The sequence below is a fragment of the Exophiala viscosa genome (genome assembly GCF_022695815.1).
Source record: "Exophiala viscosa unplaced genomic scaffold EDD37scaffold_1, whole genome shotgun sequence".
NCBI classification, from domain to species: domain Eukaryota; kingdom Fungi; phylum Ascomycota; class Eurotiomycetes; order Chaetothyriales; family Herpotrichiellaceae; genus Exophiala; species Exophiala viscosa.
In genome coordinates, this window is record NW_026944353.1 from 2779204 (window position 1) to 2804762 (window position 25559).

Genomic DNA, 25559 nt, shown 5'->3' on the forward strand with positions numbered 1-25559 from the left:
TCATCATGAAGGACATCATCACATGCTACCAGGGTATGCGGACTCAGTAGTTAGTTCTTCTGGTGGCTGATGTTGATGTTTTAGATTGGACAGGATGTCGTTCGCCTATTTTCGCGAACCCTGGCGAAATTCATGTTTCCGTGGCAACAGAACCACAAACACTGGCGATTCTTTCGTCTGCTTCTTCCATGAAGATGGCGCAATTCTCCTCGCAGGGGTAAGGATCTCAATTGGCCACCAAAGATAAAGACCCTTGAAGTTGTGCAACCATTCCTCGCCTAGGGACCCTGAAACCAAACTCGAGTTCAGCGTGGCTGGCGACTATCCCGCGACTGTTGACACGCTGACCTACCACCGAACATTGTGCCCCGCGAATGACTGCGCTCTTACATCCAACCTCCTGATGATTCTGTTCGTATTCGAATTCTGGTGGAGGAACTAAAGGGAACTCGAATCCCAGGCGCAAAGATACAAAAAAGTCGACCTTTCTTTGACCACGGCAGGCCGCAGATGGGTTTGTTTGGCAGTCAAGATTTGAATCACCAAGACGGACGATGACCTGATCACCAACAAAGCGATATGTCCGCACGCCTCATCCTCCTCCTCGCTGGTCTATCGACCGTTGTTACACCTTCGTTTGCGCAACTCCCCTACAATCCCACCTGGATCCTACCCGCGACAGATGGCTCCGTTGCCTACCTTTTCTCTTCGGAGAACTCGTCCACACAGTTCTCATTGCACACGGTAGACCTGTCGGATAGACTCAACTCTAGTTCGACTAAGACCGAGTTGTTCACCAGCCTGCCGTTCCTTTCCGAAACGACCTCAAAGGCGTTTATACCAGTGTTAAGTGAGGATAACATCTCAGTATTGGCTGGTAATTGCAGAAACAGTACAGCGGATGTTGAATTTTGGAGACTGGCGTTGGACAATGGCACAAGCAACGGCAGCTGGTCAAAGTTGTCACTTTCCACGAGCGATACATCGCTGGATTCCAATTACCTCTCTGCTGGGTTTGCGTTCTCTCCGACCGACTCCAGTGATGATCTGGCACTCTACATTTTTGGTGGCATGTGTCCCAATGTCTCCTCGCCTGATGCAGCAGATTGGCAGTTGGATGCCACCTACTCGAATACCATGTTGACCCTGGCCGAGGCATCTACTAGCTCTCAATATCAACTGTCCTTGACTGGAGCGAGGGCCCCTCCTGTCGCCGAAGCGGGCTTGACTGTCACACCCCTGACACCCACCTTTTCCAACACCTCTCAGACGAGTGTATCGCAGCAGCAAAACTTCGTCCTGCTTGGTGGCCATACTCAAACCGCTTTCATTAATATGTCCCAGCTTGCCATATTCTCTCTCCCGCAACAGTCCTGGGCTTTTGTTGGGGTGCAGCAACCGTCTAGTTCTAGCAAGAGAAAGCTGAAGGCAAGAGACTCGACGACGGTTGAGCCCCGATCAGGTCACACCGCGGTCTTGACCGAAGACGGAGCCAGGATCATCGTTCTTGGCGGGTGGGTGGGAGACACATCGACTCCCGCGACGCCTCAACTCGTGATTTTGGAAGTCGGTCAGGGCTATGGTGGAGATAGTGATTGGACCTGGACGGTGCCTTCCTCGACATCGAGTCCATTCTCTTCAGAAACGGGCATCTACGGCCACGGAGCTGCCTTGTTGCCGGGCGGAGTTATGATGGTCTCCGGGGGCTATTCCATGACCTTAAGTGGCTCCAAGAGGAAACGTGACGTTTCCGACGATGTCTATTTCCTAAACACGACGACACTCGAATGGTCTGACAGCTACACCAACCCCAACTCCGCGGGGTCTACGACTGCCTCTACGAATTCAGACACGTCCTCCACAGGACTTAAGTCTGCCGAGAAAGCTGGCCTGGGTGCCGGGCTCGGGCTCGGCCTGGCAGCAGCAGGAGGGGTGGCTATCGTTTGGCTATTGTATGCCCGGAAACTCCGAATGAAACGAGCTGCCCGTGAGAGGGTACTCCGGGAACAAGCTCTCGGCAGTCGTCAACACTCGCCAGGTCCGACTGGACAAGACGACGCCAAGATGACCGGAGCACGCTCACCAAGCTGGAATGCCATGCAAGAACGGCAGATTGAGGGATCTGGAGACCCCTTCCCCTGGGCTCCGATCGTGGCACCAGGTGAGACAGCAAGGCTTCACCATGATGACGGCATTTATTCCCGATATGCGGAGCGCACGGGAGTCATGATGGAGATACCTAGCCCGACACGCGGCTTACGGAAGAATCTTAGTGGCAGGAGTACTGGAAGCCATGGCCCTTTCAACCAGCACCCGCCTGCAGGAGTTCCTGGCCCCGTGTTTAGAATTGATGAAGAGGACGAGAGCAGCCGAGCCGGAGACACCAGCTCGGTCAAGAGCAACCCATTCAAAGATCCACCATCGATGACGGAAGATGCTGCAGCACAGCGCAAGAAGGAGGTCGAGGGCTGGGTCGATGACTGGCAATCGGCGGCTGAGTCCATGAGCCTGTCGCGGAGCACAAGCCAGGCATACAGCAGGACATACTCGAATGTTTCCCAATTTCGACCTCCAACGGTGGGCGATGTGACAGGGCGAGGGTCGCCGGAAAAGTCGGACCGTACAGGCAGTAATCTCTCTGAGAGCAGCGCAATTACGAGTACATCATTCCAGCGATCGATGGCTGGCACAATATCGCGCAATGTGTCGCAAAGGAGTATCAGCGCTGTTCCGTATGCACTCTTCGCAGGAGCCGCAGCTGCTATGGGCAGGGTTGGGAATGGTCGACAAGGCCCAGTCAAGCCGCAAAACAATGGTGGGCTTGCACGAGCGCCCACGAACCGGAGTATATCACTAAACACAGATTCTGCCGGTCACACTAATGCCAATGATCGAGCAGACCAGTATGCGTTTGCTCGAGGGAACCCTTGGGGTTCTGTAGCACCAGGCGAAGACCAGGCTCTCCTGAACAGAGGTCATGACCGCTACTACAAGACAGTGCCCGAAAACAACAAATATACTCGAGCGGGTAGTTTGACCAGCTCCAGCCGACGGGCAATGGATCTGTTTGGCAGCGTGAAGCGGGTGTTCACAGGGACCGGCAACGTTGATGTACACGACCGCGTTGCTGCCTTGGAGACTACAAGTGGTTCACCAAGCCCCAGGAAGCAGCCCGATATGTCTGAGGTGGGCAGGTCAATGAGCGCAGGAGACGCCTTTTGGCGCGGTAAACGAGGCGCAAAGGACTGGGATGACGACTCACCAGGTCGTACCAATCCTAGGCCGATGTCAATTGCAAGGAAACCTGTTCCCGGCCTGATGTTAAACGACAATGACGGGTTGAATGAGGATGAAGACTGGGACGTCGAAAATGCTGTACAAAACCGAGTGGTCCAGGTCATGTTCACAGTACCAAAGGAAAGGTTGAGGGTCGTCAATGCAGACGCGCTCAGTGTGATAAGTAGTAACCGCAGTGAAGCGGACCACGAGGAAGACAAAGAACGGGAACAAATCAAAAGGATGAGCAGCGTGCGGGAAGGGGATGATGATTATGATCTTGATGACAATACTATCAGAGGGAAGGGCAGAGATCGGGCGTATTAGGTGGTTGGCAAAAGGATGGTTCTCTGGGTGTGGGCATTGGCGAGGCCATGAAGATTCTTTGTACGTCTTTTTAGATCTTATTGATGTAGTTGAGGCTTTGGGTGGCTGTCTGAATTTGGAGGTTGGAGTGGTCGTTGCGATGCTTTCAGGCTTCAGCGAAGGTGTTTTAGATTATGTGAAAATGTACTCCGTATTCATTCACGATTTCAGTCCATATTCAGAGGCCGATCGTCGTGAAATCGCGCGTCTCTTGGGCATTTGTCAGCTTCCATTGTGATCTGTCCGGTGTTATTGTTGGTAGCCCCTCAGTCGCTTCGCCAGCCCATACCATTGGAGTCAACAAAGTGTATCAGGAGGTGCTTAGACGACGATCGAGGAGGCAGCTGCTATAGGATTGACGATGCGGCTGGCACTGGCCTGGATTGCATACTTGAAAGCTCATTTCCCCCAGTCTCGGAAACCCTTGAGGTTGGGACGTGGGAATCTTTGAGGGACGTGACGGTGGCGAATGACGCAAGGGCCACACGCCTGAAGGCACTTTACTTTGGATGCTTCCATTCCACTTTTTCTCCCATTTCACGCACGACGCGCCTTTTCGCGTACTAGACACTTAACGGGTCAAGGTCGCGCGACGTGTTGACCTGCATTAATATGTTATGAGGGCCCTTCTTCACTTTGCTTCTCTTCCTGACAACATCTCCTTCCTGCTGCCTGCGTCTCTACAGCGACCATATGTCCATTGTCATCACATAAAGGCGAGCGTGTTGGTCTGCTGCTTCTGTCACTCCTTACTTCTTCTCCTTGCCACCACATTCTCGCCGTTACTCGAATCCAAGTGAGGAACAGTCTCTGAACCACCACCATGTTCGTCTTCAAGCGAGGTATGGGCTTCCTTGACACTCCCCGAAGCATCCATGGGCAGCTCATCTGCCTACGGAGGGCGTGTAGCCGTGGATTGACTCGCTGACAAAATTTGCAGATGGACGCAAAGAACGCGTTCAGTTCGACAAGATCACGGCTCGTGTCTCGAGACTGTGTTACGGCCTCGACCCAGAACACGTCGATGCAGCAGCTATCACGCAGAAAGTCATTTCAGGTGTCTATCAAGGTGTCACCACCATTGAGCTGGACAACCTGGTTCGTGCTATCCCCCTCTTCTGGTACTGTCAATGCTAACGTCGACCCAGGCGGCAGAGACGGCAGCGTACATGACCGTCACTCATCCAGACTATGCCATCCTCGCAGCACGTATCGCTGTCTCCAACCTCCACAAGCAGACCAAGAAACAATTCTCCTCCGTCATCTCAGATCTTTACCACTATGTCAACCCCAAGAACGGCAAGCTTTCCCCCATGATCTCAAAGGAGACGTATGAATGTGTTATGAAACATGCCGACGAGTTGAACTCGGCCATTGTCTATGACCGAGACTTTAACTACCAATACTTCGGCTTTAAGACGTTGGAAAGATCATACCTCCTCAAGATCGGCAAGCAAGTTGCTGAACGACCACAACACATGCTTATGCGTGTGTCTGTTGGCATCCACGGAGATGACGTTGAGAAGGCCATTCAGACATACAACCTCATGTCCCAGAAATGCTTTACTCACGCGTCTCCCACGCTGTTCAATGCCGGAACACCACAGGCTCAGTTGTCATCTTGCTTCTTGATCGACATGAAGGAAGATAGCATTGAGGGCATCTACGACACTCTCAAGACATGTGCAATGATCTCCAAGACTGCCGGTGGTATTGGTCTCAATGCTCACTGCATTCGTGCTACTGGCTCTTATATTGCCGGAACCAACGGCACTTCCAATGGCCTCATTCCTATGCTCCGAGTCTTCAACAACACTGCCCGCTATGTTGACCAAGGTGGCAATAAGCGACCTGGTGCCTTTGCCATCTACCTCGAGCCATGGCACGCAGATGTCTTTGACTTCCTCAACCTGAGAAAGAACCACGGAAAAGAGGAGGTCCGTGCTCGTGACTTGTTCTACGCTCTGTGGACTCCAGATCTGTTCATGGAACGTGTTGAGAAGAACCAAGATTGGACACTTTTCTGCCCTCATGAGGCTCCCGGTCTTGCCGATGTCTATGGCGAGGAATTCGAGGCTCTCTACGAGCGCTACGAAAAGGAGGGCCGTGGTCGTTCAACCATCAAAGCCCAGAAACTGTGGTATGCCATTCTCGAATCACAGACCGAGACTGGTACGCCGTACATGCTTTACAAGGATGCCTGCAACCGAAAGAGCAACCAGAAAAACCTGGGAACCATCCGCAGCTCCAACCTTTGCACGGAGATTGTCGAATATACTGCACCAGATGAGGTGGCTGTGTGCAATCTTGCCTCTTTGGCTTTGCCAACATTTGTCGACCAAGCTCGCGGTGAGTATGACTTTGGTCGTCTCCACGAAGTGACTCAGGTCGTCACCCGTAATTTGAACAAGATCATTGACGTCAACTACTATCCTGTTCCTGAGGCGAAGAACAGCAATATGCGCCACAGACCTATTGGGTTGGGTGTCCAGGGCTTGGCTGATGCTTTCCTCGCTCTTCGTCTTCCTTTCGACTCTCCGGAAGCCCGCCAACTCAATATCCAGATCTTCGAAACCATTTACCATGCTGCCCTCACGGCTTCTTGTGAGCTTGCCCAGGAGGAGGGGACATATTCGACATACGAGGGTAGCCCTGTCTCTCAGGGCATCCTTCAGTATGACATGTGGAATGTCACTCCCACTGACCTTTGGGATTGGGACTCCCTGAAGGCTGATATTGCTAAGCATGGCGTTCGCAACTCTCTCCTCGTTGCTCCTATGCCTACTGCATCAACCTCGCAAATTCTGGGCAACAACGAGTGCTTCGAGCCATACACATCCAATATCTACTCCCGACGTGTTCTGGCTGGTGAATTCCAAGTCGTCAACCCGTGGTTGTTGAAGGACCTGGTCGACCTTGGACTCTGGTCCGACAACATGAAGAACCGTATCATCGCTGACGGAGGCTCCATCCAGAATGTACCCAACATTCCGGCGGAGATCAAGGCTTTGTACAAGACTGTTTGGGAAATTAGCCAGCGTAACGTCCTACAGATGGCCGCTGACCGTGGTGCCTTTATCGATCAATCTCAGTCTCTCAACATCCATCTCAAGGAGCCAACTATGGGCAAGATCACCTCGATGCACTTTGCTGGCTGGAAGATGGGTCTCAAGACCGGCATGTACTACCTGCGAACCATGGCCGCCTCCCAGCCCATCCAGTTCACAGTCGACCAAGAACAGCTCAAGGTTGCTGACACCAACATTGCCCGTGAGCGTAGCGCGCCTAAGAAGCGCACCTCGCTCGGATTCGGTCAGGCCAACAGTGTGCGCCCTATGTATGCGTCCAAGACATCCAACCTTGGCGCTGGTGGGCAAGCCACGTCCATGAACGGCATCCCAACGCCTACTTCCACGCCCCCTCCTCAGGAGGAGAAACAGCTGGTCAACAAACTTGCCCGGACTCGTCTGAGTGAAGGCACTAGCAGCGAGGAGCCCAGCCCGAAGGTGTTGCCTACTGACCCAGTCGACGTGCCCGTCGTCGAAGAGAGTCTCGAGAATAGAGCACAGATCAAGGCTCTTCAGGACGAAGACAAGGACAGCGACTCCGAAGAGCGCGAAGGTGATATTTACGCGCAGAAGGTGTTGCAGTGTAAGTCCACCCCCTATACTTCCGAGTGTCTGGTTACTAATATTGTCAACAGGCTCGATTGAAAACAAGGAGGCTTGCATTATGTGCAGTGGTTAGAAAAAGCTGTTGTTTTAGGTCAACACGGATGTTCAGTGTACACAAGGCCTTGTGATTGATTGAGGGTATTGATGGGTCTTCTCTATGCACAGTTTGAAGATGGAGTACGGAGTGTGTATGTTGACTGGGATGGGTCTGCATGGGTGTTGTTTTGCGTTGGATGTGATAATGAACTTTTCCCCGGGTTATGTCGTTAGTCTTGCCTATGTTGTGTAAGAAGGTCTCATATCCAGCCAGGCTGTGCTATGCACTGTGGCTGATCTTTGTACGAAAGCCATCAAAATGTGGATATCTATGCATTCTGATCTACAACTTCGACTAATGCTGTTATAAAGGCCGCGCTACTGTCCGTTGCCTCGCTTCGGTCTGGTTTCTTCGTCCCCGGCATTGTTCATCCGACAAGCCGCAATAGATCCCTGTATACAAGAGAGGTATTCAAAGTGAAGTATTCAGCAACCCAGAGCATAGAGGTCTGTGGGCTGAGACTTCCCACCTTACGTCACTGTATTGAAGCATCCACCAGTGATCGGAGGTGGCTTTAGTGTATGTCCGGGATACCACAGTATCTACTTACAGTAGACGTTGGGTAGAGTTTGATCAATGATCCAGTGCCAAATATCTGCAGATTGCCACTTGTGCCGACCGAAGCAAACATATCCTGTAGTGGTTTGACCTTGTTTCCTACCTATATATCTGCCTCTCCAACTACCTACTTGGTACGTACCATATCCCCCAAACGACCTACCGTGGTGGGCACTGGTAGTCGGAAGTCAGTAGTGGCACCACTACAGTATCAGAAAAAGGACCGTCCTCTGTCTACTGCCCTCACGAGCATCTTACAAGCACTAGTCCGGTACAGTCTACTAACTTAGGCATTTCCCTGGGCCATGGATCTCCTTCACGACTGGCCGTTCGTGGCTTTGGGCCTGGGTCTGCTGTTGACCGCCCGCCTATGTCTGATCGACGTGCGCACCGCCCAAGGGCGTAAAATCAGTATGCACGACGGAAATGTCGGGTAATTCTTGTGTCCAATTCAAGTTCATTAATATTGAAGCGCACAACAGCTCTTACTGTACAAGTAGCTAGATACAGACGGCAGCTCGGCTGATGTACTCTGCGGGATAAGGCAGTCCACTCAAACCGTGACTTCCTCCCTTTCTCGGTAGAACAGAGGTGCGGTGAATCCGAAAGGCTTGCGGTTTCTCTGGGGTGCAAGCTTGGCTATCATAGTGATAATGTGGCCTGTGAGCCCATATCCTCTTGTCTCCGATGACGGCATGGCATCGATGTGGCCTCGATGGTAGCCTTCCTCGGCCCTCGTACCTTGCTTTCCATGTCTCCTTGTGCATCTAAGCAAACTGTTCAGCCGGCGTGATCCGTATTGTGGACGACATGATGTTCAACTCCGACTCTAAAAGTGTTCAACGTCACGTGAAGCTGACCTGAGCCGCGTGCATAAGACATGGCGCGCCTAAAAAAAGTGCGTAGAACCAAGTGCCTGTCTATGACGGGCACCCAGCGCCGGAACTCCTTCCAACGCCATGCGAAGATCCAGTTGCAGGTGATCTCCACAGCTCATATTGGCGAACCATGAGCTTCCTGCTTTAGTTGTTCTCCTTTCTCCTGAGCACGATGCATCGTACTCTGTAACCATTCATATGTGAGCATTGTCGTCATGGCGGCCGGAACCGCTCGGATGAGATTCGTGCCTATGCCGGCATAAAAGGCCCTCCAGCCTTCCTCTTTGAGGATGACTCGGCACATATGGACGATGCCTTTGTACTGTGCCTTTACCGACAAGCCGTCGGAAGTGGACATACCAGTCCTGCGTTGCTGGGTTTGGAGCCGAGTGCGGAGGACCTCATGGGGATATGTGGCCGTGCTGGCGCACACCTTGCTCAGGAACGTGGCGGCCGATATACCAGCCCAGTTGGCACTGCTGTCTTGAGCTGGATGCTCGCCGATACCGAACCCCGTAAACTTCATCTTGAAATACTCGTATAGCGGGAACTGTACCGCGACGTGTGTCAACCCAAGTAGAGCTGGGGTTAGGCCAGAGTAGAATGATCGCATTCCTTCATGCTGATACATCTTCTTGGCAGCGTCGAACGTGGACGTGTAGTAGTAAGGGGCGCGCATTCCATCGCTGGCCGCTTTGGTGCTTTGAGTCATGAAGCGAGTTTTGATGACCCAGATTGGATTTGTCAGGATCGTCGAACACGCGCCAGCGGTCAAGGATGAGTAGCATCGTGCTAGCCACCAGCTCCCGCATTTATCGTACCAAAACTCTCTTGTATTCTCGTATACAGTCAAATAGACCGCCCATGTAGGTAGATACCCCAGCAACATAGGACCCAGACCCCTGTACATGCCCCGTATGCCCTCTTCCCGCCAAATGACTCGAGTGGTTCCGACCATACCTTTATATATGTGTGACGTGGTTGGGTGCCCTGGGGTTGCATTTCTTTTAGCGAAACCTCCCTGGGCTTGTAGTTTCGTCTTGATCACATCGAGTGGGCAAGTCACGATACCAGAAGCGAGGCCTGCTCCGGCACCACATATTGGGCTGACCCACGCCTTCGGAACCTGTGTCGAGTATATCTGCAACCGAGTGGCGAAGGAATCTCTTGAAGGACTCGAAGGACTGGAAGGCATTGTGGTGTAATTGTTGGCGGGTGATGGATCGTCAGTCGGGATAGCATATTGGGAAGCCAAGATAGCTGGTGTCTGCTCGGGGTCTCTTTCAAAGGGCATCCTTTGCAGACACTCTCGAAGATTGATGTCAACTCTCTTGACGTCTCATACTGAGAAGGGGGGAGGTCAGGTTCTATGGTGGTACAAACGGAGTGCGCTGGGGAATGTTCTCTTCGTTGCACCGCCGTTTGGTGGTCGTGGAAACTGCGGGGTCTGGCCGAAGCCGTCCCAGTGGCCTGTCAGCGGTTGACAAAGGCCATGGGAGACCTCGGGCACAAAGAAATAGCGACGAAAATTAGACAGCGGAGATGAGTAGGTCGAATGGAGTGGTTAAGAGCGGATTGAGCTGTGGAATAATAGAGGAGCCGTGGTGTTGAGATATGATGAAAGTGGGTGAATTGGTGCAGTCGGTCAAGCTTCCCGGGCAGGAAGATTTGACGACGGGCAGCTGTCTCCGGACGACCAACAACGTGCACAACTTCCAATTGTTGGAAGAGGTCACATGCTGTCAGGTGCAATTATGTAAGCGGTTTGTCAGGTTTGCACTGGAGCTGTCTTGGACCAATCATCGGCGACCCTTTTCCACAGACCTGCCAAGGGCCCGGGAAACTTCATTCGACTGCGATGAGAGCTTCAAGGTGCAGTCCATCGACCTTCGACTTATCTTCGACCAAGCGACCTAGCACCACGGCATTCTAGGCCAAGTACCCCAGCCCATTTCCGTCAAGATGTCTGCCCCTTCGATGGCCCCGTACATCCTCAAGCGACCATGGCTCAAGAGATGGATGATGCCCCTAGCGAATTGGTACGCCGAAGCTGCCGGATACAGACAATTGGGTAAGACGACGACAGCTCCTAGTGTAGACATGAGAGGTTGACCATGCAACAGGTCTCAAAGCCGATGATCTGATCCCTGAAGAAAACGATATTGTGCAGCTTGCGCTCAAGAGATTGCCACCCAAGGAAGCATACGACCGCGTGTTCAGACTGAGAAGAGCTTTCCAGGTACGGCGCAGAGCTGTTTCACATGCTGGACATTGCAACTGACAACTCCCGAAGTGCTCCCTCGCCCATCAATTACTACCTGCCGCGGAGCGGACCAAACCTGAAGAAGTAAGGAGGAGCCCGATGGAGTGATATCTGAGGAAGCAGTTGCTAATTGGTACCCCAGGACAAAGAATACCTCAGCCCCATCATTCGACAAATCGAAGCCGAATTGAAGGAACGCGCTGATCTCGACTCTGTTACTGTCGAGCGGAAAAAATAGAAGCATAGGTTGGGTGGAGTTGACGGATGATTCAATGCATTAAACTTGAAGCTGGGTTTCAGCAACTGCTGGCGGCCTCGAAACTATGTACAGATACAACAAAGGCCTTATGAACTCGAAGACGAATTACATTGAACTCTGCATGACGGAAACATCCACGTCCTCTACCCTCCACATGTACCACATGAACAAACTGCGGTACGGTGCGAATGGAGCCGACCTGTCCAGCATTTCCTGCTCCGACATGTATTTCCACTTGCCTCCGCCTTTTGCTTTGAGCTTCTTGACATCCTTTCCAAAAAAGGCAGCCATACCTCTTTGGACGCCGAGATCACCAGTAGACAGGATATCAAGCCTCTTCAGTCCAAAGCATGCAAACATTTCCACGCTCCATTTTCCTAGTCCACGGACGGCGATCAGTTTCTCCATGACTTCTTCATCTGTAGCCTTCATGAGCATGTCCGTCGTCAACTCTCCGTTGTTGAACTTTGCAGCTAGACCTTGTATGTATTCGGCCTTTCGTTGCGATAAACCTGCGAGTCGTAACCTTGGTATGTCTGTGACGGAGACTTGGGCTGGGGTGGGGAACTTGGGTGATTCCGAGCCTTCCTCATTGAAGAGCGCTATGAATTTGTTCTTGATGGCTTTGGCAGCAGCACCGGATACTTGTTGTCCCATTATCCCGCTAGACAACGACCTGAAAGGATCGATTTGTTCCGCCAGACCTTTGGGCGAGAATACGTGGCATGGAAACTTCTCTATTATTGCTTTCATTCGCTCGTCGACACTTGTGAGATGAGCACATGCCTGATCTAAAAGTGTGTTGGTCGTGGCTGTTGGTCGAGGAAGTCCTGTCTTCGATGGAGTTGAGTCAGGCAGGTCATCAGAGTAGGCCACTCTCTGCGTGCCGTTCGGTGTTACCAGCGTAGCATTGGTGACATGTGGTTCGACTGGTCGATCGGGTGGCGGTGTCGCATCGTCGATATCTCCTGAACTATATGGAGCTCGGATGATGGCGACAAGGCTCGGTGTCGGCGTGAGAGGCGGTTTCTTGGATTCTTTTACTGAAGTCCTTTTCGGGCCCTTCACTGGCGTACTTGGTATTTTGAACTCTGTCTCCTTGGTTTCGCCATTGACTTTGTCAGCAACACTTGCAGTCTTGGGCTTTTTAGCCTTGTCTTGAGGAGCTTCAGTGCCAGCTGAGCGCTTCTTGGTGCCATTAGTCGCATTGACTGCATCTTCCGTTGCTGAGGACGCCAGCGCCGAAGCAACTCTACCAGACCTGCGGAGAGACATGTTTGTAAGGGAACGTATTAGCATTCACGATGTCCTCGTCGAATTCGTCCTTCGGACGATCTCCGGCGGCAAATTGGGCGACTCGTAGGCGTGCAAGTATAATGCATCAAGTCGAAGAAGAATTTGTTCTCAGACGGCAACGGATCACTGCATAAGTTCAATCTACAAGCCTCGACAGATGCAAGTCGACTTCATTAGCAACCTGCTTGATGTTTTTTTGTCGTCATGCCCGTCACAGCCTCGAGGAGAGGCTAGTGCGTACAAGGCTGACATAAGCCAAGGCACGTGACTCGATAAGCGGACGAAGCAAGAAAACGCGTTGTACACGCGGTGGTCCTGCCGTCGCAGTCTGTGTTGATCCCGATGTAACGCGGTTCGTGTCACTGTTCAACGATTTTCTGGTGAAGTGCTTTACAACGCGGGAAGACTCTCTTCATATCAGCAAACGTATCATGTTGTGCGATATACAGACGGACGGGCACCTTCCCGCGTTACTCCGTGGTTGATCCGAGAATTTGGTCTCGTGAAGGTTACGCGGCCAGAAGAGTCAAACTTTGCAAGAGAAACACCAAGAAACCACCACCCCACCGACGGCGTCGTGGAAGAGGCCGGACTTTCCAGAACACATCTTGCATTGTGGCGGAGCACAGCATGTGACTCAATAGTCTCAGCTAAAAATCATGATATCGGCATGCCTCTTTTGGGAGGATGATGATCTCTGTTTGTTGGTTGCGGATCTCATGGAGATTGAGAAGCATATTTATCGAGAGTGGACTTCCAACAACAGCAACTTCCATCAAACAATTTGTGGACATGCGCCGGGATATCTGGCTGGGCGCCGTACGGTATTGTAACCACAAAGAGCGCTAAACGTGGGTGGTGGAACAAGTGTGGCGGAAAGACTGCACCAGCCGTGACCAGCCTACGCCTTGCAGCACTGGATCACCACTCCGCCGTCAGATGTGGGATCAAGCGAAAAGCTATCAAACTCTCTGGCACTGATAAACAATCGAGAGTTTGGGACAAATCACTGAGATCAGCAAACCGAGCACTGTCGCTCCATCAAGAAAATTGATATTGGTTTCAGAAATTCGTTATGATTCCACCAGGGTCTGAGAGATGAGTCTCGTCTTTGAAGCACGAGCGTCGAGCATCAGGTGGCTTGTGGGAGGGAGTTGTGACAATTCTGACATCGGAATGTGTTATACATATGAAGCACGCATTGACACGTCTTTGCCTTCCTTCGGATCACTCCCAACTCAAACCCCATGTGTTGATTTTACCAGCCTCTTCACTCTCCACAAATCTGTTTGATGTCTGATGAAGATCAATGATCAGGTGCGTGATAATAAGGACCTATCTCGGCTAATAAGCGTGATAAGCTGGATTCGCTTCGGCAATGCTTGAGTCTACCATCAGTCCATGCTACGACCGGTTTCTTGTACAGAGTACGTCTCCCTGTGGATCCGTGTGGTTCTGCGATAAGAATTGGATAGGAACTGAGTAGCAGCAAGGCGAGGGCCAAAGAGTCGATCATATGAATTTATAAAGACTTGTTGCCTGGCTGCAGCAGTACCGCCGTGATTATATCCGGTGGTGTGGTATTCGATGATTTGAGGTGGCAAGCACGTAACGCGAGGAAGCTGTCAAGATGTCTCAGATAGGGAGGTGTACAACAATTGTAGTGAGGAGTTCTTTTTTTTGGGTGCAAGCATGATTGCATGATTGACTCTCGGAAGGAAGTGGATTGCATGCGTATGAACTATCGCAAGCACCAAGCTGGCTGAATGCCTCTAGGTAGGCTCTTGGGGTTGGATGAGTACCTGGGAGTGGCTGCGATTTGTGCTTTGATAGTGGTGACAGTACAAATACCACAATACAGCCTCCCCTTTTCCACAATTGATCCACCCCTGCAACAAGGGACTGCTGCAAGCGCGACCTTTCCAAGCCCACTTCTGGCACTCTGCAGGCTGCAGCTTGTGATCCCCCTGCTGGACCGCCCGGACTCGCGGGCAACATGTCTGTCAAGCTTGTCTGGCCTGTGGTTTTACCTCCATCTGCGGCTTGCTTGCACCATTGTACCCAATCACGGCGAAGCGGGCAGTCCTAATCCCATTGAAATTCATTCTTCTCTTCTCCTCCCCAAGGGCCCGATCCCATCCTATTTTCCTGCCATCCCTTCTGTTCACAGAAATTCATTCACATTACTCCTACTCACAGTCCATCGTTGCTGCTGTTTGCTTCTTCTTTCTTCTTCATCCAAAGCCAGCCACGCGTCGACTGCATCTTCTGTAAAAGAAGAAAGGTCGTACTTGCCGCCGGCTCAACTGTCTTAACAAATCCAAAGCAACAACAATCCACCAGCTTCTCCCTCACTGAAGCGTCTTTTTCATTCGTTGCGAGTTTCACCAGGAACCCAACAGATTAATCCTTCATACACTCCAAAAAGTTCCTACGACTCGCTTCCAGTCACCTCTATCCTGTTTAATATTGCATTTCAGGTCAGTTTCCCGGTCGTGCACTCGGCGTCTTCCTATCTTGGTTTGCCCTCACCGAGTGACAGCTCCCTTTCTGTCACCCTCACCCTCTTGCTCAAATGTCTTTCTCGTCTCCTTGCATACCTTGAGAACCACCGACTGACCAGCTTCGCAGCCTCTTCGCTGATTCATAGAACCACAATGGCCTTCACCAAATTCATCCTTCCGGCTCTCGCCATTGCGAGCACCGTTCTCGGTACGTCCACCAACACCACAACTATCTATTGAAAGAGGCACGGCGCCGCGCAAGAGATACGAGTGAACATAAAGCAAGAGCGAGAAATGAGCTAACAACAATCACAGCACAAACCAGCACTTCGGTCTGCGATGGTCCTTCGATCACCATTGCCAGCAGCGCGGATGCCTCACAAATCGCCAGCTGCTCAACCTACAGCGGAGACGTTGTCATTGATTCCAGTGCTGCTGGTCAAATCGCAATCGACGGTGTTCAACAGATCAAGGGTGACTTGACCTGCAACAATGCCACCCAGCTGACTGCTATCACATCTGACCAACTTGGCACGATCACTGGCACATTCAGCTTGACTGGCCTCACAATTCTGTCCACCCTTCAATTCAACTCTCTCAACGCCGTCGACGTGATTAACTGGGTCGGTCTCCCTGCTCTCCAGAGTCTGAACTTCAACCAGGGCGTGTCGGAAGCCAACGAGGTCTACATTTCCAACACCGAGTTGAACAATGTTGATGGTATCGAGTTGACCGCCGTGGGAACCCTGAACATCAACAACAACCCATATCTCACCGATGTCAATGTCAATGATTTGGCCAATGTCACCAGCTCCTTGTCATTCTCCGCCAACGGCAAAGACCTTCAGATCAGCTTCCCTAACCTCCAAGATGCTGCCAACTTGACTTTCATCAACGTTAGCAGTGTCGACATGCCATCACTTGCGACCGTTGGTGGTTCAATGGGTTTCTACTCGGACACTATCGAGAGCTTCGCCGCCCCCAACTTGACCACGACCGGCGGTACCTTGGCCTTTGTCGACTGCGGTTCCTTGTCCAACCTCTCTTTCCCATCTCTCACTGAGATTGGCGGTGGTTTCTTGCTGGCGAACAACTCCGACCTCAAGGCTATTTCCGGCTTCCCCAAGCTGAAGACCGTTGTTGGTGCCATTGACTTTGCAGGCACTTTCGGCAGGTAAGCAAGCTTCCGCGACTCTTCACAAGCACCATGTACTGACCCTTTTTTTTAGTGTTGCTTTGCCATCTCTGACCGATGTCCGCGGTGGATCCAACGTTCAGACCACATCCACCAACACCACCATTTGCGATCTCTTCAACGAAGCTCACTCTGCCGGCGTCATCAAGGGTGTCAACACTTGCATCACTGACAAGGCAGACCCAGACACCAACGCATCCTCCACCGGAGGTGGCTCTTCGAGCACCGCAACCAGCACCAGTTCATCTAAGAGCGACGGAGTCACATTCTATCCCAGCACACTGACTGGTCTCGGCGCTTTCCTGGCCGCCATCTTCTTCATCTAAAGCATGGATTTGGCGTCCTGTGCTCTTCCTTAGACTAGCTTAATACGAATGGGTAATGAATGTCCTGCGGTCTTTGTCGGCATGGGTTACCTTCAGCGGAGTTTCCTTGCATTGAGATTACAGAAAAAAGGACTGGCTCGGTGGTTTAGCCCTACAAAACGGAAGCTCATGCGCCTCTAGGGCGTGGGTTTCCCGGGTTGGTCTTTGGGAACATCTAGGCAGATTGTGAATGAGCGAAAGACGCTCTCAAGGGCTTGCGTGTGGATAGGCAATACAGACAAACGAGTATTTTTTATTGTTAAACCCATCCCGAGGTCGTCTTTGGATTCTTCGCCTGTGACCATGTGTTGTGTCCGTCATTGAGCACCCTCGACATACCACAGATGCACAATATCTTTATCCAGTGCCCCTTGTCTCCGCGTTCTGCCACAATGCCTTTCAACAAAAATGTCAGCCAGGAGATGTTTCAGCATGGCTGGGACATGCATGTCATGCGTCTGACTAACCTTAACCTTCAAAGTCGAAACCCTTTGCGCATGTCATCGATCTTGGTATGATGCACAGACCGCCTTCTCGACCACTCGATCAACCACACGATTTCATGTTCGCGTTTGCTGACGATAGTGCTGACTTACCCACATGCTCGATCTGGACCTCATGTCAGATGTCGTTCCGTCAGTAGCCGCAGTACGACACTCTGCCTCTAGTCGACTGGAAAGGTACCTACCACGAGTGGTACATGTTCAGAATCCTCCCCGGGTTCAACCGCATACCAAAAACCTGCAGGTAGGGGACCTGCTATGCGCATAATTGATTACAAGCAGATGCTCCTCACTCGCATTGAGCGACGGCCATCGTCCAGGACAAATACTGAGCTATTCGTCCGACAAGATTCGACGTACTTCGTCAGCTAGAGGTTTAGTAATCTCTATGGTATTACATGGCCGCCCCATGCAAGGCTAGCAAGGCTAGCAGATTCCATGGTATGGGGAGCTGAAAAGTCGGAGACTCTATGATATGACCTACGCTATGCCACAGGGAGCGAATCTTACAATCTAAGCGAAGCTGTAATCGGAAAGATGGAGCAGGATTCTGGGTGCGATGGTAGATAACAGCATGAGGCTACGTCGTGGAACGGGATGAATACTACATCTCGGCACTTAGACGAGGCTTACCCAGGACAAGATACGCAGCGAGCATGGAGCAAGGCGGTCACCAGTTCTTGGGCTGGAAGCACGGAGACATCGTTGGTGAGACCGGTATAGGTATATAAGACATGCAGTACAACCCCTTTTCTTCTCCTGGATCGACTTACAGTATTGTCTGCGAGTACATTGTAGGTTCTCATCTGCCTCGACTTACTTTCAGGAAGAGAGGTATATGGACCATCAGCGTCTTTCATCTCGAACGAAGATGACACGAACAGACATTTCATTCAAGACCGGCGACGGAGTGACGCTGCGTGGCTGGTTCTTCATAGCCTCATCGACATCAACGTCGACGAAATTGCCATGCGTGATCCTTACGCACGGCCTTTCTTGTGTCAAGGAGATGGGTCTGGACTCTGTCGCCGAGATGTTCATCTCAGAACTGCCAGTTACTTGCCTTGTATATGATCACAGGGGGTTTGGAGCGTCGGCTACGGCGCCTCACGCGCCGCGCCAGGAAGTCATCACTTGGCAGCAGGTGAATGACATGCGTGATGCGATTACCTATGTCCAGACAAGGGAGGAGGTCGACAAGTCCAAGATCGCGCTGTGGGGGTACTCGCTTTCGGCTGCGGAGGCGCTGTTAGTCGCTGCGATTGATCGAAGGGTTAGGGCGGTTATTGCTCTGGGGCCGGGGTGTTCTCCGCTCGAGATTGTGAGTAGGTTGACGGCTCCTCATGCGCTGAATGCAATACGGCCGCTGTTCGAGGTCGATCGGTTGGCGAGGGCGGCAGGTCTGGATCCGATCATGGTGCCTATGATCGCCGAGCCTGGAGGGCAGTGTGTGCTGCCGAGTCCAGAGTCTTTTGCTTTCTTCTCGGAGTGGGAGAAGAACGGGAGTTCGTGGAAGAATGAAGTTACGATGAGAAGGTGAGTTCTTATTGTCATTGACTTGGAACACCTGCAGGATGATGCTGATAATTGCTGGATGGCCAGCCTGGATGAATTGGCGACAACTGCGTTATGTGCGCCGTATCTGGACGTTCTCACACCGACGCCGGTATTCTTTGGCGTGGCCACGAGGGATACCAATACTCCCCCGGATATGGTGATGAGGTGGTATGGGCAGGTGAGCGAGCCGAAGGAGTATGCCATTGTCGATGCGGACCATTATCAGTTGATGGGGGAGTCGAGGGAGGTTTTGGACGTCAGAGAGGTCGCATTCTTGAAGAAGGGGTTGTGCTGAAGAGGATGTAGCACTCATGAGGTATAGGCTGAGGTCAAACTCACGTTCCATGGCCCATGCGAAGTGAACTTCGTATGTTCATGAATCTCTCTTCTCTTGCGTATATGGGCTTCTGATTACCGAGCCGTGCCGTCGAATTGTGCAGAGGTTGGCGCCAGAGAATAGATCTCATCGCTTCGGCTGCCAGACTGTGAGGCAAATTCGAAGGTAGGAAGTCGAGCAAGCGAGGATTCGTGGTTGCAACCGGTAGGTGTGCTCTCATCATGTGAGTGGACTTGACGCGCCGGAGACGACACGTCTGGATTGCACTGGCTTGTCAACCAGTCGTCTCTGTAGAGCGTCGCCTCGACTCGGCAGCGCAGCAGTGCAGCAGCCCAAGGGGCGATGTGCATGATGTCGAGTGAGTCCAGTGTGCGAAAGAGCAAGAGATACGTCAATGACACTCATCTCCACTAAACTTGTTGTCTCCGCATTGACCGTCAAAAGACGGCAATCGCATATTCTTTGAAATATAATCCACTACATTTAAGTGTCTTCATGTCTGAACTCGGCAGCATTTCATCATCGTTCAAAGTGTCGAAGACTTTGCCTGCACCATTGGAAATCCGAGGTGTTTCACTAAATGCAGGAGGTCATTGGCAGCCACAGGTTGAGGCGCGGGTTGGTGCAGATCGGCTAGGTTAATGCAGTGCCGCTGCTCAGCTTGCAAGACTGCCCAATAGCCAGGCCACTCCTTCCTTGAAGGCTAGTGAGGCGCCTCCGAGGCTGGAAATGAGGAAGTCCGCAGACTTGCGAAAGGCAACCTCAGCCTGACGGGTGAGGATGCTACAAATGCCTTGATATCTGATCATCACTCCGACATTCTGCTGTTCCTGTTTGCAAGCCGATGTCTGACTTATTGAACCTGGCGCTTGTGCCCAGTCTTGCCCATACTCCTTGTGATGGAAGTCTACCGGCAAGGTGGGAAGCGAATCAAAATACTGTATGGTCTGTTACTGACAGAATCAGTCGATGGGCAACTGCCATTCTTGCGCGAGCCGATTGACGGCGAAAGGTTTCTGGCGGTTCGTCTGTCTGTCGGGCTCTTTTCATCACTCACTGTCTGCCAGGCTCCACCGCAAACGGGAACATGGGTTGTGTGGGAGCTATCGCTTGGTGTGTTGCAGTTTTAGTGATTAATATTTCCCAGGTTTACTGAGTTCAACTTCTTCGAGAAACGGACCCAACTCCGGGAGAGTATGACGACCCAGTGGAAGTATCCCGCGATGTTATGGCACAAGTCATACAGCGACTCGAATGGATACGCAGGTAGTGCACGCCATGAGGAGACAATAGTAGCTGACAGTGAGCTGAGTCGCCTACCCTTTCATCGAATCGTGCTCATACTGAGTGCCAACAGCATCTTGGTTCCACCTCCTGATCAAGCAGCTGAAGAAGGGGATGCCAACCAAGACATGGTACTACTATGTCTACGAATGGTATGAGATGAGCTTCTACATCTACGCTGTTCCACATGGCGCGACAGTGACCTTCTGCATGGATACACCGCTTCAATTCGGAAAAGATTTGGTACACACACTGAATGCGAGAAATCAGCCGATGCCTAAAAATAAGCTTGCATTTTTCCAAAGTGCCATTTTGGGGGAATTGTTGAAGATGTACGACCACTCCGTCTGGACGATTCGCGATGTCGTACGAGATCTCGAGAAGGCATGGGGAACATGACGCTGCAATGAGTCGAGTATTATGCTGATGCACTGGCTATGTCGCAGGAACGAGATCTTTCCGGTGCTACCCGACAGAAACACTTGGACTTTGCTCAAATGCATGACCTTGCCCGACACATAATACACACCTGTGAGATCATTGCCGTGGCATGTGACAGCATTACAGAACTCCTTGCTGGGCATGGGGTAGACAACGGCGGTCGTTGCAAGTGTCTGCTTGGTGCTACCGACACCATCAGGGCGGCTTGTCCGCACAACGAGATCGCGTTCACGTTGGGATTGTTGCGCAACCTTGGCCGCCGTGCGGAAGCATTGAGTGCAAGGTTGAAGAACGAGATAAACTTGGTAATCTGACTTTGTAGGTCATCTTCGTGTGCCCAGCTGATCCATCACAGGGTTTCAACCTCGTCGTCCAGCACGACAGTGCATCCATGAAAACCATCGCAGTGGTCACTCTTGCCTTTTTACCTGCGACTTTTGTTTCCGTAAGTATCCAGCGCGACGACTTCTGATTGCGTGCGCCTAACGTTATTGACCCTGCAGACCATTTTCAGCATGAGCTTCTTTTCACTGTCTTTCGATGATGTTACTGGCAAGCAGGAATGGAACGTCTCCAACAGCTTTTGGATTTACTGGGTCCTAGCTGTCCCTCTGACCATTCTGACGTTGCTTTGCTGGACGTACGGACAACGGACGGAAGGCTTCCGACTGATGCCCACGTTTCGTTCGAAGTATCTAAAACCGTGAATAAAGTCCTTCAACTGGCTCGGCCAAAACTCAAGTCACTGGTGGTTCATCTTGAAGAAGTTCTGATGTGATTACGATGTCCGCTCTTTCTGACATTGAAAATCTTGATGTTATTGTAAAGAACGCTAATCATAAGTAGACATGGCAGCATCAAAGGAAGGGTATCACCGTGTGTATCTGCAGGATTATGACTGCTCAGGCATACCCGCCGCCTCCAGAAGAGACCTCTTCCGACTCAGCACCGAAGGTCCAGGGAACAAATCCTGCCCCTCCATCTTCAGCCCGTGAGACAGAACTTCACGGATCCTCCTCCTCACGGCGCCAATGAGCGTGTTCTTCTCAATGTCCACGCACTCATCATCCCTGTGGCCCATCCTATTGTGCCATGCCCACAGCCGTCGTAGCGTCACGGGCACCAGCGACCCCGGCGGAAAAGCCTCCTCCTCTCCTTGCCCGCAGGGCTTCATCTTCTCCTGTCCTTTGATGGCGAATGCGTACCCGTCCGTATAATCGACAGGAATCTTGGCGAGTCCACAATCAAACTCCTTCTTCGAACACAGCTTGAAGAGACCGTCATTGTACAGCCAGTACCAGAACACGGGTTTTACAGTGTGATTGGCAAACTTCTCCACGAACAGCGTGTGATTGTATGGCATCTCGCAGGTCGTGTGGAGGACTCTGTCACCGGGACCGTCTGGAACGGCAGGTCCGAAGACCAGGATGTCGTTGTTGTAGTTGCTGCCGCCGAGCTAAATTGAATGTCAGTAGATCCAAACATGGAAAGGAAGAGAGTTAACATACCGCAGGCACGGACGGACCACTTCTGATCATAGGCGTGAAATCAACCAGTGGAATCGTATCCGAATCCAGCCAGACGCCGCCGTACTTGGCCAGCAGCATGTTACGGACCAGATCGCTGGATGTGGACTTCTTCATCTCAAGCTCCTTCTGATACTCGACATCGGCCCACTCTCGCATGTTCTCGAGACATGTTCCCTTTGCCTCGGCGGTGCGGTTTAATTCTCGAAATTCGACGTACTTGCCGTACTCGCCTGTGGTGTACTTCGCGCGAACCGCATCGGTCGGTCCTCCTTCTTCGTACCAGTAGATCAAACGATGACCGTCGCCAAGGCGTTGTGTGGCGAGAAAACCGTCGATGGTGATCTCCTGGAAGGGTCTCCACGGTCCATTCCAGTACTGGTGGAAAATCATTCCTCCGTCTGGGATGGGGTAGACAGGACATCCAGACTCCAAGAAAGAGTATTCCCAGTCATTGAATTTCTGCGTGTCTGGCGTGATGTGTTCACTCTTGATCCATTTCTTGATACAGCCCACCTCTCTTCGCGTCTGGCCCCAGACAGCGGGCGTGACGTTGTTGGGCACGAAAAACCGTTCGACGTCCCTGCTTCCATAGATGTCGACCGAAAACGGCCGCGTGAATGGCCCGTTGTGCAAGTGTTGGGGTTGCTGGAAGAAAGCCGTGACCATGCTGAGGCCTACGACAGCCGATATCGCTGCTGCCACTCGTGGTAGAGTGGGAGTGAGGGTCCCGTTGCTTGTCCGTGTCACAGGTGCAGGCGAGTCCGGTGTCGGCAAGTCACCCTCCTTTCCTGTGAGAGGAATCGAGCTCTCTGAATCTGAATCGAGTTCGTCGCTATACTCGATACGCGAACCTGGTGCGCGGGGTTGCGCTTGCTTGTAATAGTGGTAGGTCCAGACGGAGATGGCTATGATGCCCGCACCAGCCACAGTCTGAACGTTGAATGTCTTTGCTCGCAAGGCTGGAAAGAACATCCACTGCCCGACGATAATTGTGACGATACTCAGAGAGGTGCCGATCAGCTTGACCAGGTTGTCCTGTTTGCGTAGGATATTGGCGACCACCAGGCCTGTCGTAGCAGTAGCGACGATTACTGCCAGGTTGACGAAAATAGCCTCTGGTGTTGCGAAAACGTCGCCCCGTGTAAACACTGGAGCATTGGGGGCTTTTGCGCTCTTGACCTGTCCGTCCCAGAATATGAACGCAAGACCAGAGAAGAGGACGCTATAGCTGTACAGCCAGAACTGTGCAACCCAGAAAGCCACCGGTTGTTTCAAGATGAACTCCATATATATGCTGGCACCTGCAGATGAGACTGCGATCATCAAACCAATGATTGGCCCAAGGAAGGCTTCTTTCGACAATGGAGGCGCTTGGCCTTTTGGAGCCAGTCCAATCCAGGTGATCAGATCCAAAGGAACGTTTGAACCGACCAGACCGACGCAGAGAGCGGCGAGGGAGAGCCATGCATAGAAATTGCGTTGAGGTACGAAGAGGAAGTGGTGGAGAATGGCGGTAATGGGCAACTATCAGAGACGGTCAGCCATGTCATCCAAAGTCGCTGAAGGGGATTGTGACCTTTGCAAGTACTGTGATATGAAGCGTTGCAGGCGTGCTCAGCTCCAGACCCAAGAGATATAAGAGGTTGTTGGCAAGGTACATCAAGGAAGGAACCGCGTAGGCGAGATATGACTTCCATGTCGCATTGGTCGCTACCGAGCGGATCTCAGCGAGGAAACTCCATACTGAGAGATGTCTATCCTCCTTGCGAATCCAGCGGCATAGGAAAATCGTGGTCACTGTAAGCTTGCCCAACTCAGATCTGCATGGGTTGGGTTAGTCATCGAACCGTCCAGCACTGTGAAGTTCAAGTACCCAAATGTGATGCACGTCGATGAGACTGGGACATGTGAATGAATGGCAGTGTAGGTCAGGATAGCGCGAATGGTTTCGAGAAGGACGTATGCTGGTAAGAGAAGCAGAGTCTGCCCGCCGGATTTGGTTGAGGCGAACATGCTGACGATAGGTCACGATGGCCAGCCAGGTGAATCAGATTGAATTCCGCAGGAAGAGGTATTGAAGGCTCAAGGAAAGACTGTGAGCCTTAGAAAACTCATGGAGGCCAACAATAGATCGAATTGCAGGTTGCGGTGTACCATCGAGTGTAATATTCAAAGGCCAAAGCATCATGCCTCCTGTACCTTTGAGACATATCCCCTTTGTGTCAGTGACCAGAGCGTGTGCGCGAACTCCTGTCAAATCTTCGAGCTTCCGCGGCGGCAGCAGACGAGCACGCCAAACAGGATGTAAATATTTGCCAGTGCCTACCTATAGTACTTCAAGCGATCCCAAGGTCCAGAAGCCCGTGGCAGGCGTTTTGGCTGTCAGTCCCCTGAGATCCCTGGGATGGTGAATGCCGAGACTGACACATGGGAACTATGTGGGACTGCACGAGTCGCGTCTGCGATAGGTGGATTGGGCATTTTGTTGATTTTTGCGGCGACTCAAAGAGAATGCTGACGACGACTGACCACCACTGATGAGATCACAACGAAGCGTTTCGAGGTCCCTTGAAATCGAAAATCCGAGGACGGTCTCACCACAGCCTAAGCAGTCTTTGCAAGGTACTGTACGAAATACATGGTAAGCTATCGACGTCGCTGTGGGTTGACCATGTAGAGGTACGCAATCATCAATTGTAGTGACCTAATGTTAGTGCAAGGTCAGATATGACAACAGCGGCAACGGTGGCCGGCGAGATACCCGCAGTACTTGAGTCTGTCGCCTTGTGCCCTCCAGTCAAATACCATGTCCATTGACTGACAGCGCCACAGACAGGTGCCATAAAACCGTTTGACACATAGGGGCCATGGACGTTATCGATGTTCGGCCCAGGGACCTTTGTTTTTTCACGGTCCTTCCACGCTCATCAGTTCATGTGCGAAGACAGGTGGTCTCGGATGGTATTTCCTGGATCTTATCAGCAGCTTTAGCGTCTCGACTACTGTCAAGCTCTGCATTTCTCAACTGCCTGGCATTGACGTGTGGATCGATTAGGCAGGTTGCCCGAATCGCAGCTCATTCGCGCTTCGAATGTCCAAACCTCCCTTACGAATCGGAGTCAGGGTATTTCTTTTTGGCAATGAACCCTTCGAGGTCATGAGAGACAGGGACACTGT

At 51.8% G+C, this 25559-nt stretch overlaps 10 protein-coding genes across 10 annotated transcripts; 7 read left to right on the forward strand and 3 right to left on the reverse strand.

Moving 5' to 3' along the window:
- Positions 1 to 579: 579 nt before the first annotated feature.
- EDD37DRAFT_645205 (uncharacterized protein) lies at positions 580 to 3603 on the forward strand (the record flags this gene model as incomplete). Its single annotated transcript, XM_062817612.1, has 1 exon — positions 580 to 3603. The coding sequence occupies one exon, from the start codon at positions 580 to 582 to the stop codon at positions 3601 to 3603; it is 3024 nt and encodes a 1007-aa protein (XP_062675333.1).
- Positions 3604 to 4461: 858 nt separating this feature from the next.
- On the forward strand, positions 4462 to 7694 carry EDD37DRAFT_616970 (ribonucleoside-diphosphate reductase large chain). The gene is made up of 3 exons (XM_062815705.1): positions 4462 to 4740; positions 4791 to 7293; positions 7346 to 7694. The coding sequence occupies exons 2-3, from the start codon at positions 4812 to 4814 to the stop codon at positions 7387 to 7389; spliced, it is 2526 nt and encodes an 841-aa protein (XP_062675334.1). The 5' UTR covers positions 4462 to 4740; positions 4791 to 4811; the 3' UTR covers positions 7390 to 7694.
- Positions 7695 to 8613: 919 nt separating this feature from the next.
- On the reverse strand, positions 8614 to 10545 carry EDD37DRAFT_51279 (MC family mitochondrial carrier protein). The gene has a single exon (XM_062813628.1). The coding sequence runs from the start codon at positions 10141 to 10143 to the stop codon at positions 8965 to 8967; it is 1179 nt and encodes a 392-aa protein (XP_062675335.1). The 5' UTR covers positions 10144 to 10545; the 3' UTR covers positions 8614 to 8964.
- Position 10546: 1 nt separating this feature from the next.
- Positions 10547 to 11413, forward strand: EDD37DRAFT_51280 (ubiquinol-cytochrome c reductase subunit 7). The gene is made up of 4 exons (XM_062813629.1): positions 10547 to 10920; positions 10973 to 11088; positions 11143 to 11196; positions 11255 to 11413. Exons 1-4 carry the CDS (start codon positions 10812 to 10814, stop codon positions 11348 to 11350), a joined length of 375 nt encoding a protein of 124 aa, XP_062675336.1. The 5' UTR covers positions 10547 to 10811; the 3' UTR covers positions 11351 to 11413.
- A 63-nt stretch (positions 11414 to 11476) lies between these two features.
- On the reverse strand, positions 11477 to 12670 carry EDD37DRAFT_655432 (DNA-3-methyladenine glycosylase II; the record flags this gene model as incomplete). The annotated part of the gene is made up of 1 exon (XM_062818761.1): positions 11477 to 12670. One exon carries the CDS (start codon positions 12668 to 12670, stop codon positions 11477 to 11479), a length of 1194 nt encoding a protein of 397 aa, XP_062675337.1.
- A 1523-nt stretch (positions 12671 to 14193) lies between these two features.
- EDD37DRAFT_51470 (uncharacterized protein) lies at positions 14194 to 15153 on the forward strand. Its single transcript, XM_062813630.1, has 2 exons — positions 14194 to 14330; positions 14386 to 15153. Exon 2 carries the CDS (start codon positions 14434 to 14436, stop codon positions 14980 to 14982), a length of 549 nt encoding a protein of 182 aa, XP_062675338.1. The 5' UTR covers positions 14194 to 14330; positions 14386 to 14433; the 3' UTR covers positions 14983 to 15153.
- Positions 15154 to 15324: 171 nt separating this feature from the next.
- On the forward strand, positions 15325 to 16692 carry EDD37DRAFT_645210 (uncharacterized protein; the record flags this gene model as incomplete). The annotated part of the gene is made up of 3 exons (XM_062817613.1): positions 15325 to 15379; positions 15487 to 16345; positions 16401 to 16692. The coding sequence occupies 3 exons, from the start codon at positions 15325 to 15327 to the stop codon at positions 16690 to 16692; spliced, it is 1206 nt and encodes a 401-aa protein (XP_062675339.1).
- A 1413-nt stretch (positions 16693 to 18105) lies between these two features.
- On the forward strand, positions 18106 to 19086 carry EDD37DRAFT_604342 (Alpha/Beta hydrolase protein; the record flags this gene model as incomplete). Its single annotated transcript, XM_062814728.1, has 2 exons — positions 18106 to 18770; positions 18837 to 19086. 2 exons carry the CDS (start codon positions 18106 to 18108, stop codon positions 19084 to 19086), a joined length of 915 nt encoding a protein of 304 aa, XP_062675340.1.
- A 1129-nt stretch (positions 19087 to 20215) lies between these two features.
- On the forward strand, positions 20216 to 21560 carry EDD37DRAFT_604343 (uncharacterized protein; the record flags this gene model as incomplete). Its single annotated transcript, XM_062814729.1, has 6 exons — positions 20216 to 20241; positions 20276 to 20430; positions 20486 to 20778; positions 20859 to 21158; positions 21209 to 21298; positions 21357 to 21560. 6 exons carry the CDS (start codon positions 20216 to 20218, stop codon positions 21558 to 21560), a joined length of 1068 nt encoding a protein of 355 aa, XP_062675341.1.
- A 185-nt stretch (positions 21561 to 21745) lies between these two features.
- EDD37DRAFT_604344 (nucleotide-sugar transporter-domain-containing protein) lies at positions 21746 to 24395 on the reverse strand (the record flags this gene model as incomplete). Its single annotated transcript, XM_062814730.1, has 4 exons — positions 21746 to 22309; positions 22362 to 23906; positions 23959 to 24202; positions 24256 to 24395. The coding sequence occupies 4 exons, from the start codon at positions 24393 to 24395 to the stop codon at positions 21746 to 21748; spliced, it is 2493 nt and encodes an 830-aa protein (XP_062675342.1).
- Between the last annotated feature and the right edge of the window lie 1164 nt (positions 24396 to 25559).

Excerpts from the sequence above, each read along its gene's own strand:
- EDD37DRAFT_616970 (XM_062815705.1), top strand. The coding sequence starts at position 4,812 with ATGACCGTCACTCATCCAGACTATGCCATCCTCGCAGCACGTATCGCT. Across the intron at positions 7,294-7,345 it reads CGCGCAGAAGGTGTTGCAGT|GCTCGATTGAAAACAAGGAG; the intron begins GTAAGTCCACCC and ends TATTGTCAACAG.
- EDD37DRAFT_51279 (XM_062813628.1), bottom strand. The coding sequence starts at position 10,143 with ATGCCCTTTGAAAGAGACCCCGAGCAGACACCAGCTATCTTGGCTTCC.
- EDD37DRAFT_51280 (XM_062813629.1), top strand. The coding sequence starts at position 10,812 with ATGTCTGCCCCTTCGATGGCCCCGTACATCCTCAAGCGACCATGGCTC. Across the intron at positions 11,089-11,142 it reads GACTGAGAAGAGCTTTCCAG|TGCTCCCTCGCCCATCAATT; the intron begins GTACGGCGCAGA and ends CAACTCCCGAAG. Across the intron at positions 11,197-11,254 it reads AGCGGACCAAACCTGAAGAA|GACAAAGAATACCTCAGCCC; the intron begins GTAAGGAGGAGC and ends TTGGTACCCCAG.
- EDD37DRAFT_51470 (XM_062813630.1), top strand. The coding sequence starts at position 14,434 with ATGCCTCTAGGTAGGCTCTTGGGGTTGGATGAGTACCTGGGAGTGGCT.